The sequence below is a fragment of the Psittacula echo genome, assembly GCF_963264785.1.
Source record: "Psittacula echo genome assembly, chromosome: 4".
NCBI lineage: Eukaryota > Metazoa > Chordata > Aves > Psittaciformes > Psittacidae > Psittacula > Psittacula echo.
In genome coordinates, this window is record NC_137738.1 from 103,692,239 (window position 1) to 103,705,666 (window position 13,428).

The 13,428-nt window shown below is 43.1% G+C and overlaps 1 protein-coding gene across 3 annotated transcripts in view; it reads right to left on the minus strand.

Annotated features, from left to right (window-relative positions):
- Nucleotides 1-13,428, minus strand: part of RUNX2 (RUNX family transcription factor 2) — a gene marked incomplete at both ends in the record, with an annotated part of 224,263 nt that overhangs the window by 61,523 nt on the left and 149,312 nt on the right. The window contains one exon of one of the 3 annotated variants that reach the window (XM_080616200.1): nt 11,115-11,593. The exons of 1 other annotated variant lie outside the window; for it this stretch is intronic. In XM_080616200.1, coding sequence (XP_080472326.1) covers nt 11,115-11,593 — 479 coding nt within the window. Of the gene's footprint in view, nt 1-11,114; nt 11,630-13,428 lie in introns of those variants that run through there. One more of the 3 variants, XM_080616199.1, reaches the window with a different exon arrangement.

Genomic DNA, 13,428 nt, shown 5'->3' on the forward strand with positions numbered 1-13,428 from the left:
CTTGCAGCCAATGACAGGAGTCTCAGGTAACTCGGAAAATCCCTTTGTGGTGCATCCACCCACAGGTGAGGCCTCGGATTCGGCTACAAGATGGTCCTGCTTTTATACCCTTAGAAAAACAACCAGCTTTATGCCAGATCTCTAACTGGTTACTCATGGGGCCGTGCAGTTTCTCATGATCTCACCGTTGTCCATGCCGACAGCGTTGGCCAGGCGCCCCAGTGTGGCCAAGTATGAAGGTCATAAAACAGCTGCACACCTATGCTTTCCTGCCTCTTTCTGACAAACAGTGACCATGAACATAAACATATGCACTCTACCGAATACACTTTGACAAAAACCATACTTTGTTATGTCTCTCAGTCATGAGTGGGAATTAACTCTCAATGAGGTTCCCATCCATTAGACCACCCTCAGCCATGAGCAGAGGATCCTCTTTCCATCCTTCACCACAGGTGCTGCTGACCCACAGCGGGCACAGGATCTGTTCCACTGAGCCACAAAAACCTGGATCAGCAAATCCAAGAGACAATAACCAGGTAATGCTGCAGTCATCAGCACGTTATCTGTTGGTATTTTCTGCCATGGAGGAGCTGGTGAGCTGCTCCAGGGCAGATGCCTACATTAAGCAAAATGCCAGTCTTAACATGACCGTCCCCCAAGCAGTACCTTTTATGTGTAAATCCAGTGCACACGAAAAGTATGTCCTGAGACCTGTTAAATGGAGCAGCCAAAATGAGTTCCTAGTTGGAAAGTTACAAAAATAGCAATTGGGGAGATCATCTTGGTCAGGCAGAGACCGGGAGGTTTGAAACAGCACGTACAAAACCTTCCCTCGCTGGCAAGGAAAACGGTTGCACAAGTTCTCCATAAACATCTTTATCTGCAGTCATTAGCCGGCAATCCTAAACATTGGATGAGTTCTCCCCATGGTTTCACAATGGGTTTTTTTCTGGTTTCTAGGAACTGTTTTCGAGGACTGCCATTCAGCATATGAGAAAAATGTGTGAACATGATACACAGTCGTTTCTTTTTTCTCTTGGACATTGCCCATTACAGAAATACAAACCACCACATTACCATGTACCCTACTTTAACAGTTTCCATCCAATACCTATGAGCACATCACAAACATGAGTGATTTTACTGTGATTTCAAAGATCCCTGCCCAGAAGGAAATGTAGTTTCTGTGCAGAACATAAGGAAAAGATGATCAAAGGGGAACTACGTGGAGCATACAAGGCATCTTCCTTAATGCTCAATACAGTGCCTTATAAAACCACAGTCCTATCTCTATCTAGTAGCTTGAGTTAATCTCTTCCAGACAAATAATACAGACTAAGAAAATAAAGCAGGGCAGATGACAAAGTACAAAAAAAGTTGGAGCAAAGATACCATTTTAAATCACTGGCCCCAAAACATCATGTAGCTATTCTCTATGGTAAGGAGCAAGTCAAGGAAATTCCTCATAAACTGGTACTTTCTACAGGTCCACGAAAGCCAAAGGCTATGGATTTTTCAACTCTTTAAAGTACAGGAGGAAATCCCCACCAGCACTGCTCCAAATCCCTGAGTGGGGCAGGAAGTGCTGCTCGACACACAACGACCGATCGGCAAAGGGGCAGAAGCAGATTGGGTTTTCAGTCCTGACTTTGACATGCAGCTGCCAAACGCATTGCAAAGAAAGACCTCTGGAGATTTCTCATACTTTTTTTTTTTTTTTTTTGGCTTATTCTCCTAGCGTATTCATCTTAACAAAAATCAGCTGTTTTCCTTCTCACTTACACTGTATTTGCAGAGGGGACTTCAGCATCTGGCCTGGCTACTATTAAAAGATGAGAACATCCTGCTCTGTTAGGAGAACACCACTACTGTCAATAAAAGTGCAGAGATTCTTCCTGAGGTCTGTCTGCATTATTTAGGGTTTTTTCCCTTATGCCACAGCCTTTCCTCCCTATTTCCTGGTGTTTGCTAATTGGCCTTGCACACCTTGAAAGCAAGGATAAAAATTGTGCTTTCCTGGGAGAAACTATCTTACTGCATTTGGATTAACAGCATTATTTTCAGCTAGCAAAGGACTTCTTTTTCCAACGGCGGAAATGAAAAAGTAAACAAGCTGGAAAGTGTGAGGCGCTGCCTTGGTGTTCAGGCTCCGACTTTATTTGTAATACGGCTCTGAAGTCACAGCCTGCAGGAATACAAATGAAGGGATGGAAAGGAGAAGTCACTAAGCACTGGATCTCTATAAATGTGCAAAAAGGTTTCAAACCCTTAATACACCCTGTGTACCCAAACCCAGGGGCAGGGAAAACCCTAACCCAGAGGTTAGGGGAGAAGTCACCAATTGCACTTTGGGAGGTTGGGGTTAGGTGTTAGGAGAAGCATGGGGATGGGATGCTCTTCTGAAGCCCAGGCTCCACCTCCATGCTTGGAAGACAGCCGGGCAAAGCCACGCTGAACAGATCTGATGGCAGTGGTCCTGCTTTGAGCCTCCCTTGGACCAGAAGACCCACAGAAATCCCTTCCAACCAGCATTTTGGTGACCCTTTATTGGTAACACCCACATTGATGGGTTGAAAAATGCTGGCATCCAAAACCACAGGGCTATTAATAGAGAGACTTCAGCTGATCTCTACTGATGTAATCACCATCTGAATTGGGCCTCGTGGTAAACATTAATCACTGGCAAGTTGCTACAGCATATCAACTTTAACATGGGTTGTTTGCTTTTCTCTAAGTGTTGGGACATCCTGCAAGCTCCAGCTGCTCATCCCAAGTGAGCTGACGGAACTGAGTGGCCAAGGGCTGCCTCTGCGGATTGCAGCGATCTCTGTGTTTCTTCCTGCCCCACCGCAAATCCCGAGTAAATCTGTTGAGACAGCACAACTTGGCTTTAACTCCACATTGTTTTTTGACCAGATCAGCAGTCTGGAAACTGGGTCAATTTTTCTAAACATGTGGTTTAGAAATGTGCTGTTTCAAAGGATACTATCCAATGGTGTGAGACCAAACACCGGATTTGTAGTAAAAAGTGCTAAACAACAACAAGAGTTTAAAGCTCTCTATAAACACTGAGTCCATGGGAGACCCCGACAAAGTAGGGAAATAGTAAATATTGTGTTTTATGTTTAGGGAAACTGAGGCGCAAAAAGAGGAGTGCAAAGCTGCCTGGAGAATTGCAGCCAATGCTGAAATTACTCAGCGTCAGAACAAAAGCTAATTTGTCTCATCTTTGCAAGTTCTTACAAAGAAAACCATAGGGATTTGATTTCATTGTCTCACCCAAACTGCAGGAGGGAAATTCAAGTCTGCCTGCATTCCCAGTGAGGGAAATCCTAGTCCATTTGTTATTTAGGTAACACATTCAACATTTGAAACACAGGTTGCATCTACCCTAAGTAATGCATGCAGTTAAGCTGTGTGCAATTAGCAGGGCAGGCCTGAGAACTTCAATTCTGAATTATGTCATAGGTTCCAAGTTACTTTGTTAGCACTGCATCAGATCACCAGATGCTTTTGGAAGCTTAGCCTTTGTTCTATTTGTATCTCACAGCCTTATCAGCTACTGGGGCCAACAGCTTCCTATTCCCAGAGGAGCAAACGCCAACATCCCCTCCTCCAAGACCATATAAGTTATCACCAAGAGACCCCATGGGAACATCTCCATACATCCCAGACGGATATCACACCAGTAGCTCTACAGGGGAAAGATTATAATTACAGAAGTCCAAAGACAGCCCTTGTGAATGTTACACATTTATTTTTTTGCTTTAAGCTCATGTTAAAGTTTCTTTTTTTCAAGATGTTGAGTAGAAACGCTCAGCTGCTCCCAGTATTTCATCCAGCACAGACATTCCCTTCACCTGTCCAAAGATGATGGGTTTCCAGTGGCTTTGCTCGTAATTTTACCCTGTACAGCAAGTATTTCTGGCAAATAATGTTCTCAGCTGTTCTCTGCAAGCATTCAACCAATGGTTGAGTGCCTGAACTGCAAAGCTGGTCACCCACAAAGCACCATGCCACCGCCCCAAATATATGCTCCAGTGTGTGATCCCAAGTGCTGCAGATCACTGCTGCGACTTATGTAGAGCATTGGCTATCCATGAGCAGTTGCCCAGGTGAGGGATTTCACTCCAAAATGCCAACTAATTTCCTTCTGACCACACAGAAGGATGGTAACTGGACAGTGTGCATTATTCCTTGGACATATAACTGCAGTTATTTCATCTTTTTCCCTAGTAAACAGTTTGATGAAGTTTTTATTTGGTGCCAGCACAGGACTTGGTGCTGAACCATGAAGTCAGACCCTGCTCCTTCTCTTCCCCACCACTCCCCCAGAGCTTGTTTTAGGCACAAAAAAAGGCTGACCTAGGCCTGTGGCTGCCAACACGTGGCTGCCCTGAGCCCCTCTGGGGTTGCTTACAGCCACAGGAAATGAAAAAGTTAAACCCAAAGCCAACAGGGAGAGATGGTGTGAGATGCTGCCCGCTGTATGTACACCGCGTGGGATAAACAAGGGCCTGACTCCAGTGATCCAGAGCTGACATTCAACCCTCACAATCCAAAAGCAAGAAGCTATTTACTGACGCCAAATGATGGAGAAGACAATGGTCAACACCCCTAATAGGAAGTGCCTTTATCTCCTATCTCCTAAAAGTACTTTGGGGTTGATTACCCCCCACTGTTCCACATGTCCCCGCACTGGGAAGTCATACATGCTGACCATTTTGCCTCACGAGTGGTTGGTTTCTGACTAAGGCAAAACAACAAGAGTCACCTTCTCAAGCTGCAAAAGGGTAAATGAATCAAAAAATTAAAAGCGACACACCTAGCATGATGTACAATGGGAATTGCTGTACTGGATCAGCGATGGTTTGGCTTTTCCAAACCTTGTGCTGACCGTGTCTGCTATAGATCACAGAATCACAGGTTGGAATGGACCTCTGGAGATCACCTAGTTCAATCCGCTGCCAAGGCAGGGCCACCTAGAGCAGGTTACACAGGAATGTGTGCAGGCAGGTTTTGAATATCTCCAGAGATAGAGGCTCCAGGACCCCCCAGGACAGCCTATTCCAGTGTTCTGCCACCATCAATGTAAGTAAGTTCTGACTCATGTTGAGGTTCTTGTGTTTTAGTTTATGGACATATCCCAGAGAAACACTCCAGAAACCAACAAAAGATTGAAGGATCACTGCAACTCCTCAGTAACCTGCCTATGTTAGTGGCATAACCTGCCTAAGAATTTCATCCTGTCAAACTTCTTTATTCAGGCTGGTTTTAGCTGAGTTTATGTTATCTGCAAAGTCATGCAGATTTTAGCTTAGACAAGCTGCAGCAGATAGCTCTTAGCCTGACTCACCAGGCCACAGGATAATTTGGAGAGGACCATGGGAGATCTCCAGGCCAACCTTCTGCTCCAGCAGCTTCAGCTCCAGAGGCAGACCAGGTTGCTCTATGCTTTACCCCAGGAGTTGGGTCCTGTAAACCTCCAAGAACAGAGGTGGCACAACCCTCCCAGGCCTCTGTTCAATCACTTGACCATGTGAAATGGTGAAAAATTGTTTATTTCTGGATTAAGTGACCATGAAAGCAAGAGTATAATAAATATCCTTCTGTGCTCTGACTAGCTAAATGGGTTAACCTGAGTATCAAAGGGCAGCAGAAAGTCTTAGCACTAATGTTTGTAGCAGAAGTCCATCTCCGTCCCCCCCAATTTATATAACAATCATACCACAAAGCACTGATTGATTTTCTTGGTTCCTCACTCTTGGATAAAGCTTCCCTAAAATCAGGACTCAGATTACGGGCTGGAATGAAAGCACCCTTGAAAACCCTCAAACATTATCTCAGTCTTCAACTACCACACAAGAAATGTGTAGGTCCATGGTAAAGCCAACAGAGTTCACAGAATCAGTATGAGATATTTAAACTTCAAAGTTAAAGGTTTCTTTAAATGATCAGAACCCCATGCCTCTCTGTGCTACTATTTTTCTTTTGCAGAGTCAAAAAATAGCTAAAAAGGATAAGAACTTACTATGAAAAGAGGCACGAGCTTGGAAACAACTCCTGTCCTCTCCTCCTGCACACAGCCTTAGGTGAACTTAACTTCACCTTCGTTAGCTGCATCTCCTCCTACCGCTGACACTAGGCTGGAAGAAAAATAGCCTCCTCCTCCAGTCCCCTACCTATCCATGTATCTTTAGCTGCTTGGAAACTGTTCTTGCCTTAGGCCATGCAAATCACAAGATTATTTGTAACTGCATTCCTCAAATCTGACCAGGAAGAGGTGGGGACAGCGCAACCCCCATTCTGGAAAAGCACCACAAAACCCAGTCCCTCCTGCCTGGTTTGGAAATCTATCCCAATTTTTCCTATAGTTCAAGCTCTGCCCACAGTGCCCTGGCACCAGAATGTCCCAGCTAATGCCAGTTAAGTTTCAGAGTTAATGATCTAGCAAGAGCAATGGAGCAGTTTGCACTCCTCTAAGAAACACAGGTTTTGACAGTTTGCAGACTCAGGAGAAGAAGCAACATTTAAGATCAGATGTAGAAGATACTCTTTACCATCCACAGGCATGGATATTTGATTTTTATATTTAATTGGAAACTTAAGCACTGCAGGAACTGATGGTGCCACTACGAAAGGCCTACTACTGTGTCCTACCATGTACTTACTTTACCCTGCCCGGTGCTAAGAGGAGACAGTGGAAGAAAAAGAAGCATGGAAGAACATTAACAAAAAAAAGCCATTTTATTGAAAATGAAATTCAAACTTCAAATTAATATTACAATCATGAGAAAATGCAAAACAATTCAATTTACAGTTGCAACATACAATACAAATAGTCCCTTTGAAGTTGAAGTAAACTGATCCACAATCATCGTCTGTGGCATAAAGCAGAGTGTGTTTGTACAATATGTGCATGAGAAGCAAATCTTGGGTGACAGCATTTGAAAAAATAAAAAAATTAAAGCTTGTATTTACACAAAATGCTACAAATATTTTGTTCCAGCGGAAATTCAAGACTGGTAAAGCATATTTAACAACAACAAAAAAAGAACTGGAATGTCACTCATTACCTAAAACAAAAGTTACTGTAAAAGTACGGGTTTGGCTGGTATACTTAAAAAGTACTGCATTAAAAAAAAAAAGCAAAGAGTTATCTGTAAACATGGAAGTAAACAAACATCTAAAAAAGATCTCAGAAAATGTTAAAATGAAATGCATTCTATTCAAAAACAACAAGAGACTCAGGGGTTCAGAGAATGGGGCTTCTTTGAGCTCATGGCTGATCCAGGTTTAATTATTGCTTTTGCTCATGGCTTGTTGGCTGCGTGCAGCCCGGCACAGGGCTAAGCTTTGCTTCGCTAAGTGTGAAAGTGCAAAATTTTCCCCACTGGAGATGGTACCTGTGGAAACCGGCAAATCTTTGCTTGGGGAACTGCTGCCCAAAAAGTTCCATACTAAGACAGACACAGCAGCTGGTCCTTTAAAAGGAACAATAAACACCACACAAATGATGCTGTGGGTTAAATAATTTGCTTTACTCATCCGTCCCTACCTGCTGACCCCAATCTGGTTACTCTTAGGAGGAGGGAGAGGAGGATTTAATCCTCCGTTCAGCAAAAGGGACATCATGCCTGTTGTGCTGGAAGTAAATCTTTGGTAGGATAAGAGAGCTGGAAAGTAAACAAAGGCCATTAATCTTTCAGTCTATGACCAGTGCCAAAGATTGCCACTGACCAAAGGGAAGGGCTTTGAGAAAACTCCATTCTGTTGATGCTAAGCACCTCACAAAATGTCAAATAATCTGATGGGATTTACTAAATAGTGCTAGTGGCAAGTTTTTTTGGTCTGAAAATCCTGATTCAAGAGCATTTGCAAGTGAACTCAGAAGCATTTTCTAAAAGCTTTGATGAGCATCTCTGCCTCAGCCTGGACAACTCCCTCCATGACCAGACCAACGTACCGGTTCAGGAGCACAGGGGTCTACTGAAAGTCAAGGAGCTAGTGCTCCTCCATCCATAGGTCCTTAGAAAACCCTTTACTTCCTATCCCAAGCAAGCAGAGCCAGATGCCTGCCTACATGGTAAGGGAAGCTGAGAGCAGGGATCAGGCTCACGCACCTCAAGCAGGCAGAGAAAACATTATCAACATCTGTCCCTAATGGTCCAGCTGAAAAGCCATGGGGACACAATGAGCCCTGTTGGTACTGAGCAAAACAAAAGTCTGGTCTCTGCTGGATTTATCCAGAAACAAAAACTAAGTGCTTGAATTTTACAACAAAGTCTTTAAAAAAAAAAAAAAAAAGGAAGAAAAAAAAATCTGGGTTGCTGCCTGCAGCCACTCTTAACAACATTTCAACACAAAAGCACCCTAAAAATTACTTAATATGCATACAGTAAACCTTAAAAAGCCCTTCTCAGCAATAACAAATAATGTACAAATATAGTACCTTTTTTTAAATAGGAAACAGCTTGCACTGGCAGTACATCTTTTTCTCTTGCTTACTAAACAAAAAACAAAACTGAAATGTGTAACCAGACACTGGCTTTTTAAGTGCTGCTGAGACTAACAAACGTATTTTACAGTTACAAATAAATGGATAGTGGTATGCTTCAAGCTACCACAAACCAACAATAAATAGAATCAATTACAGCTTCCATCTTTGAAGGAAAACTAAGTATTAGAAGAAAAACAAAGTGTCTTACTTATACTTTAAGCATACTTGGTATACAACCTTTAGAAGGCAAAGACTTTATTAATTTTTTTTAAGAGCACATCATCACACAAATCAGAGGGATGTACCACGCTAATGTCAACTCGTTTAACAGCTTTGCTGTTAATGAGCAGTGATGGTGTTGTCCAGCTCTGTATGGCTATGCCCACTGTTGATAAACTGAGATACTCTGGAGGTAGCCCAAACACAGCCAAGGAGCGGCGTGGTGGCCGACAGCCCCCTGAGGAGGCTGCGGACAGCAATGGCTAAGGCAGGGGAAGGAGGCAGTGCCGGCAAACCCCATCAGCATGTGCTGAACATCCCGCTAAACCAGACTTAACATCACCTGCTTGGGGATAGCCCAGTGCAGGCAGCTCAGCTCCCACCGCATCCAGCTGATGCCACGTCACCTCTCAGTTTGCCGTAGCAGCCAAGGGTTGGGAAAAATTTGGGCCCCTCCACTGTATAGTTTGGCAGCAGACAGGCTGGATAAGGGTTTCGCGTGCAATCTGCTCTCCCTGTATTGTGCTTGGGATCCCCGGGGTGGCTTTTAAGGTGACTTTTTCTCTTCCGCGTTTGCAGAGATGAGTATTGCTGCCCTTGTGCTTGTCTCTCTAATACAGCAACAGCTACATCAGCTTCAAAGTCAACACAGCATCCTTATGGCTCTAGCATTTAATGCTAATGGACGGTGATTTGCTACCAGGCAGTTTCTGTCTCAAGTTTTGAACCTTTTTATTCCATCAAGTGGGCTGAAATTGTAACGGGAGGGGAAAAAGATTCACCAATTCTCCCTTAATCCCATTTCTGAGATACTTAACAATTTAGTATTTGTAAAATATGGGCTTTGAAACCGTTTTGATTTGTCTTTGGGGGAAAAAAAAAAAACAACTGTTGAAATTCAAATCATGCTGTCAAAACAGAAAATTCGAAATATGAATATTTTCAAATTTTGTAGTTCTGAGAAAAAATCCTGGGAGAAGAAGAAATTAGGGGAAGGCTGGAAAATATTACATCCTTCCTACCATTTTTCCAGTGTCTCCACAACTATTGATTAAAAGGCAAGACTGTGTTGAAGGCAACCAGAGAGCTAGTAAAAATATTTCAAACACAATATTTCCTTCATAAATTACAGAAAAAAGATCCTACATCCAAAATCATTTGATGTGGATGCATTTGGGTTGGTTTGTTGTTTTTAAGTCACGTTGTAAACTGGTTCACAATGGGACTGCTTTTCAGAGTTGGGTAAAGGTTTGAGGTTTACACCATTGCAGAAATGTAGTTAAGTCAAAAGAAACAAAACAAAAACACTTTTAGAGACCGAAGTCAATATATCATTACATTAAGAAACGTTTAAAGGGTCCAAATGTCATTAAATAATTATAAATATTATTTTAAAGTTATATGATGATTCATGTTAGCAAACAACCTCAAATTTTACACATTTATAATTTAAAAAAAAAAAAAATAGAAAAGAACATAGCCGAACACAAATACTATGTATACCATTTTGGCTCTAGTAATATATATTGCCATTTTCATATTTTGCATAAGTAACAACATTTTGTTTTTTGTTTTTTAAAGGTTTTGGTTTTCTTTTTGGTTTTTGGCTGATCGAAGGCAAAATGAATGGATACAAAAGCAAAAAGGAAACCCCAGGGTTGTCTAGCCTAACTTGAAGACTCGTTCTCTTTAAGTATCCAAAAACAAACCAAAAAAGCAATGAACACAGAGAAGTTCCAACCACTATCTGCAGCAAGGCTTGGACCAAGTTTTTTTTTGGGACAGCTGTTTTCATCTGAATGTATCATGGCAAAATGGAAGCAACTCTATCTTTGCTTTCCTTTTTATGTGCACCAATACAAGCCAGTTGAATTGCACTACGGGTGTGAAGAGGGTCCCATACGTTGTATGATTGCAACTGTATCTGGAGCTCATGGTTAGGTTTTTATTTGTCAAAAATAAAAGGGAATGCAGCCTTTGCCTTGCATCACCATGTTTCTCCTGATAGCCGGGGAGTCCATTCTCTCCTCATTGGCAAAAGTACTCGCTAGTTATTACAACACTCTAGACAAAAAAAAAAAAAAAGGAGGGGGTGATTTTTTTGTGTGTGTAAAAAGTACATTTTAAATATAAAACAAGGTAAAACGGTTCCAAGAAAAAAAAGAAATATGTGCTTTGATCCACACAATCTGAAACATGGGTTGTGGTGTGTTGGTAACTCCTGTGTTATTTATGGCCACTATCATCCCACCTACGCAGTTGCACATATTGGTAAAATCTATTTAAAAACAAAAATAAAAACACAAAAAACAGGCACTTCGTAGTTAGCTGACCATTTGTTTGGTTTGGGTTTTTTTGGCTCGCGGAGGTCGGGCCGGCTACAGAAGGAATCTCAGTACGGCCTCCAAACGGACTCATCCATTCTGCCACTAGAATTCAAGACGGTTGGGGAGCTGCTGTGGCTGCCATCCGCCTCCACACCGTCACTCTGGTTGGGCAAGTTAGGGTTTAACAGCGTGCTGCCGTTGGACGTGGTGGTGCACGGAGGAAGCATCCTGGAGGGGGAGCGGTCCCCTCCCGGCACCATGGGGAACTGGTATGATCCTGACGAAGTGCCATAGTAGAGATATGGAGTGCTGCTGGTCTGGAAAGGTCCACTTTGGTTTTGGGAAGAGCCGGGGTAGGGTGGTGGTAAGTAGGTGTGGTAGTGAGTGGTTGCGGACATACCCAGTGACATGCCTGAGGTGACTGGCGGTGTATAGGTAAAGGTGGCTGGATAGTGCATTCGTGGGTTGGAGAAGCGGCTCTCAGTGAGGGATGAAATGCTTGTGAACTGCCTGGGATCTGAAAATGGGCCCAGCTCTGAAGCACCTAAAAAATTATAACAAAAGACGGGGGAAAACAATTCTGTAAATACCATTTTTTGTATCAAGTGATGATAGAATTCTATTTTTCTAAGAAAACCCACTACTTTTGGCCCCCAAGAGAACAGCAGATCATACCAAATAATACATTGCAAGGAACAGAGTTATACATCTGTCTTCTACAAGTGCTGGGCCAAATTCATCCCTGGTCTAACTCCACCGATGCCAGTGGAGGGAGCAGCATTGCCAATCTGAAGTGTTCAAAGGTCACAAGTCAGGCTGGGGGTTGGGGGGGAAATCTCAAAAATCAAGAGGCTGAAAAAGAGCCAAAAGAAAGGTGGATTTGGAGTTGATCTGCCTTCTGGTTTCTGAGCTTTGATGGTTACATGTCTGCTGTTTTGCTATAACCTCGCATGGAACTCAGGTCTGGTTGCACATGAAAGCCGAGATTCCCACCTCAGCACATGCCGTCGGGAGCTGGGCTTTCAAGAAAAGCTGAAATTATCGCTCAACTTGTGATCAAACTACACGAGCTGGCAACACCAAGTCAGCAGCACCACTGACACCAGGGGAGTTACACCAGGGGTGATGAAGACCCATTTCTTGCCTGAAATCAATTTATTTATGGGAGAATCGGCTCAGCTACTTCCTATGGCTGAAAAATATTTGTTATATCTGGAGGATGGGCAAGGCTACTGAGCTGATAGCAAAGATGCAAGTTTTACTTTTCAGTGCAGTCGATGGAAAATTACAAGCCCAACACTTTTTGCCATTGAAAAAAAGTTGTTTTCATATGTCGTCTGTGCAGTCTGGTCGAAAAAAAGACCACACAGTTTATGGCTACTGTGAATGTCTGGATGGTAACGCTGTGAATTGGAGTCTAACACAAAACAGGGATGGGTAAACTCATTTTGCCTAATTTTTAATCCCACATCAAACACCCAAAGTTTTGGAGCAGAACTGGAAAGCAAACGTTAGTAGCTTGGTGATCTGTTTAGGAGACTGTGGGATGGACAGGAGCAGAAGACAGAGATGGGGAAAGCTTGTGTTGAGAGAGAGCCAGAAAAGTGGAAAACAAAACGGGTGTGGGAAAAAGGACTGGGGGGGGGGGGGGGGGGGCGGGGAGAGCGTGTGGAGGGGGAGAGGGAACAGAGAGAGAAAAAGCCTAATAACGAAGTACAGTGCAGGAGGCAGATGCATCAGCCAGTATTCAGTAAATACATATATACATATTTATAGAGAGTTGGGAATAACAGGGTATAAATAAAGAGGAAAAATCATGAAATCAAATGGACTCCCCCTGCACTTCCCAGCTGACACTTCTACAGCTTCTACATGCTGAACACTGAAACAATCTGTATATCCTAAATATAAGATGAAGTAATGCTTTTCCTTGCAGGGAGGCTTTGTATCTGACCTGCCGACACTGCTGTGTAGAAGAAAGGTCTCTCCAGCCCTTCTGCCCCTGCTCTCCTATAGCATACACAGTGGTGGTTGTGACCATAAGCTACAGACTCAACAAACCCTGCCACCTTGTGTGACACACTTGGTGATTTAGATCACTATTCTCTCTGTCTTACCAGCATATTTAACCCATGCTTTCAACAAAATCTAAAAGCAGCAGAGGGGCAAAGCTCAGGCATAACTAGGCTTCAGGCTGGAGTACCTGGGCCACAGCCAGCCAAGTGTCCCTATCATGCAGCCTGAAACCTGGAGATTCAATCAAAATATACTGAGGACAGAGGCTTAAATGGGCAGTAAAAGCCCACTTTTAACTTTGATGACAATGTGATTACTATTATTTTTATCTGGAACTGAATCAGTGACCTACGGGTGAATGGG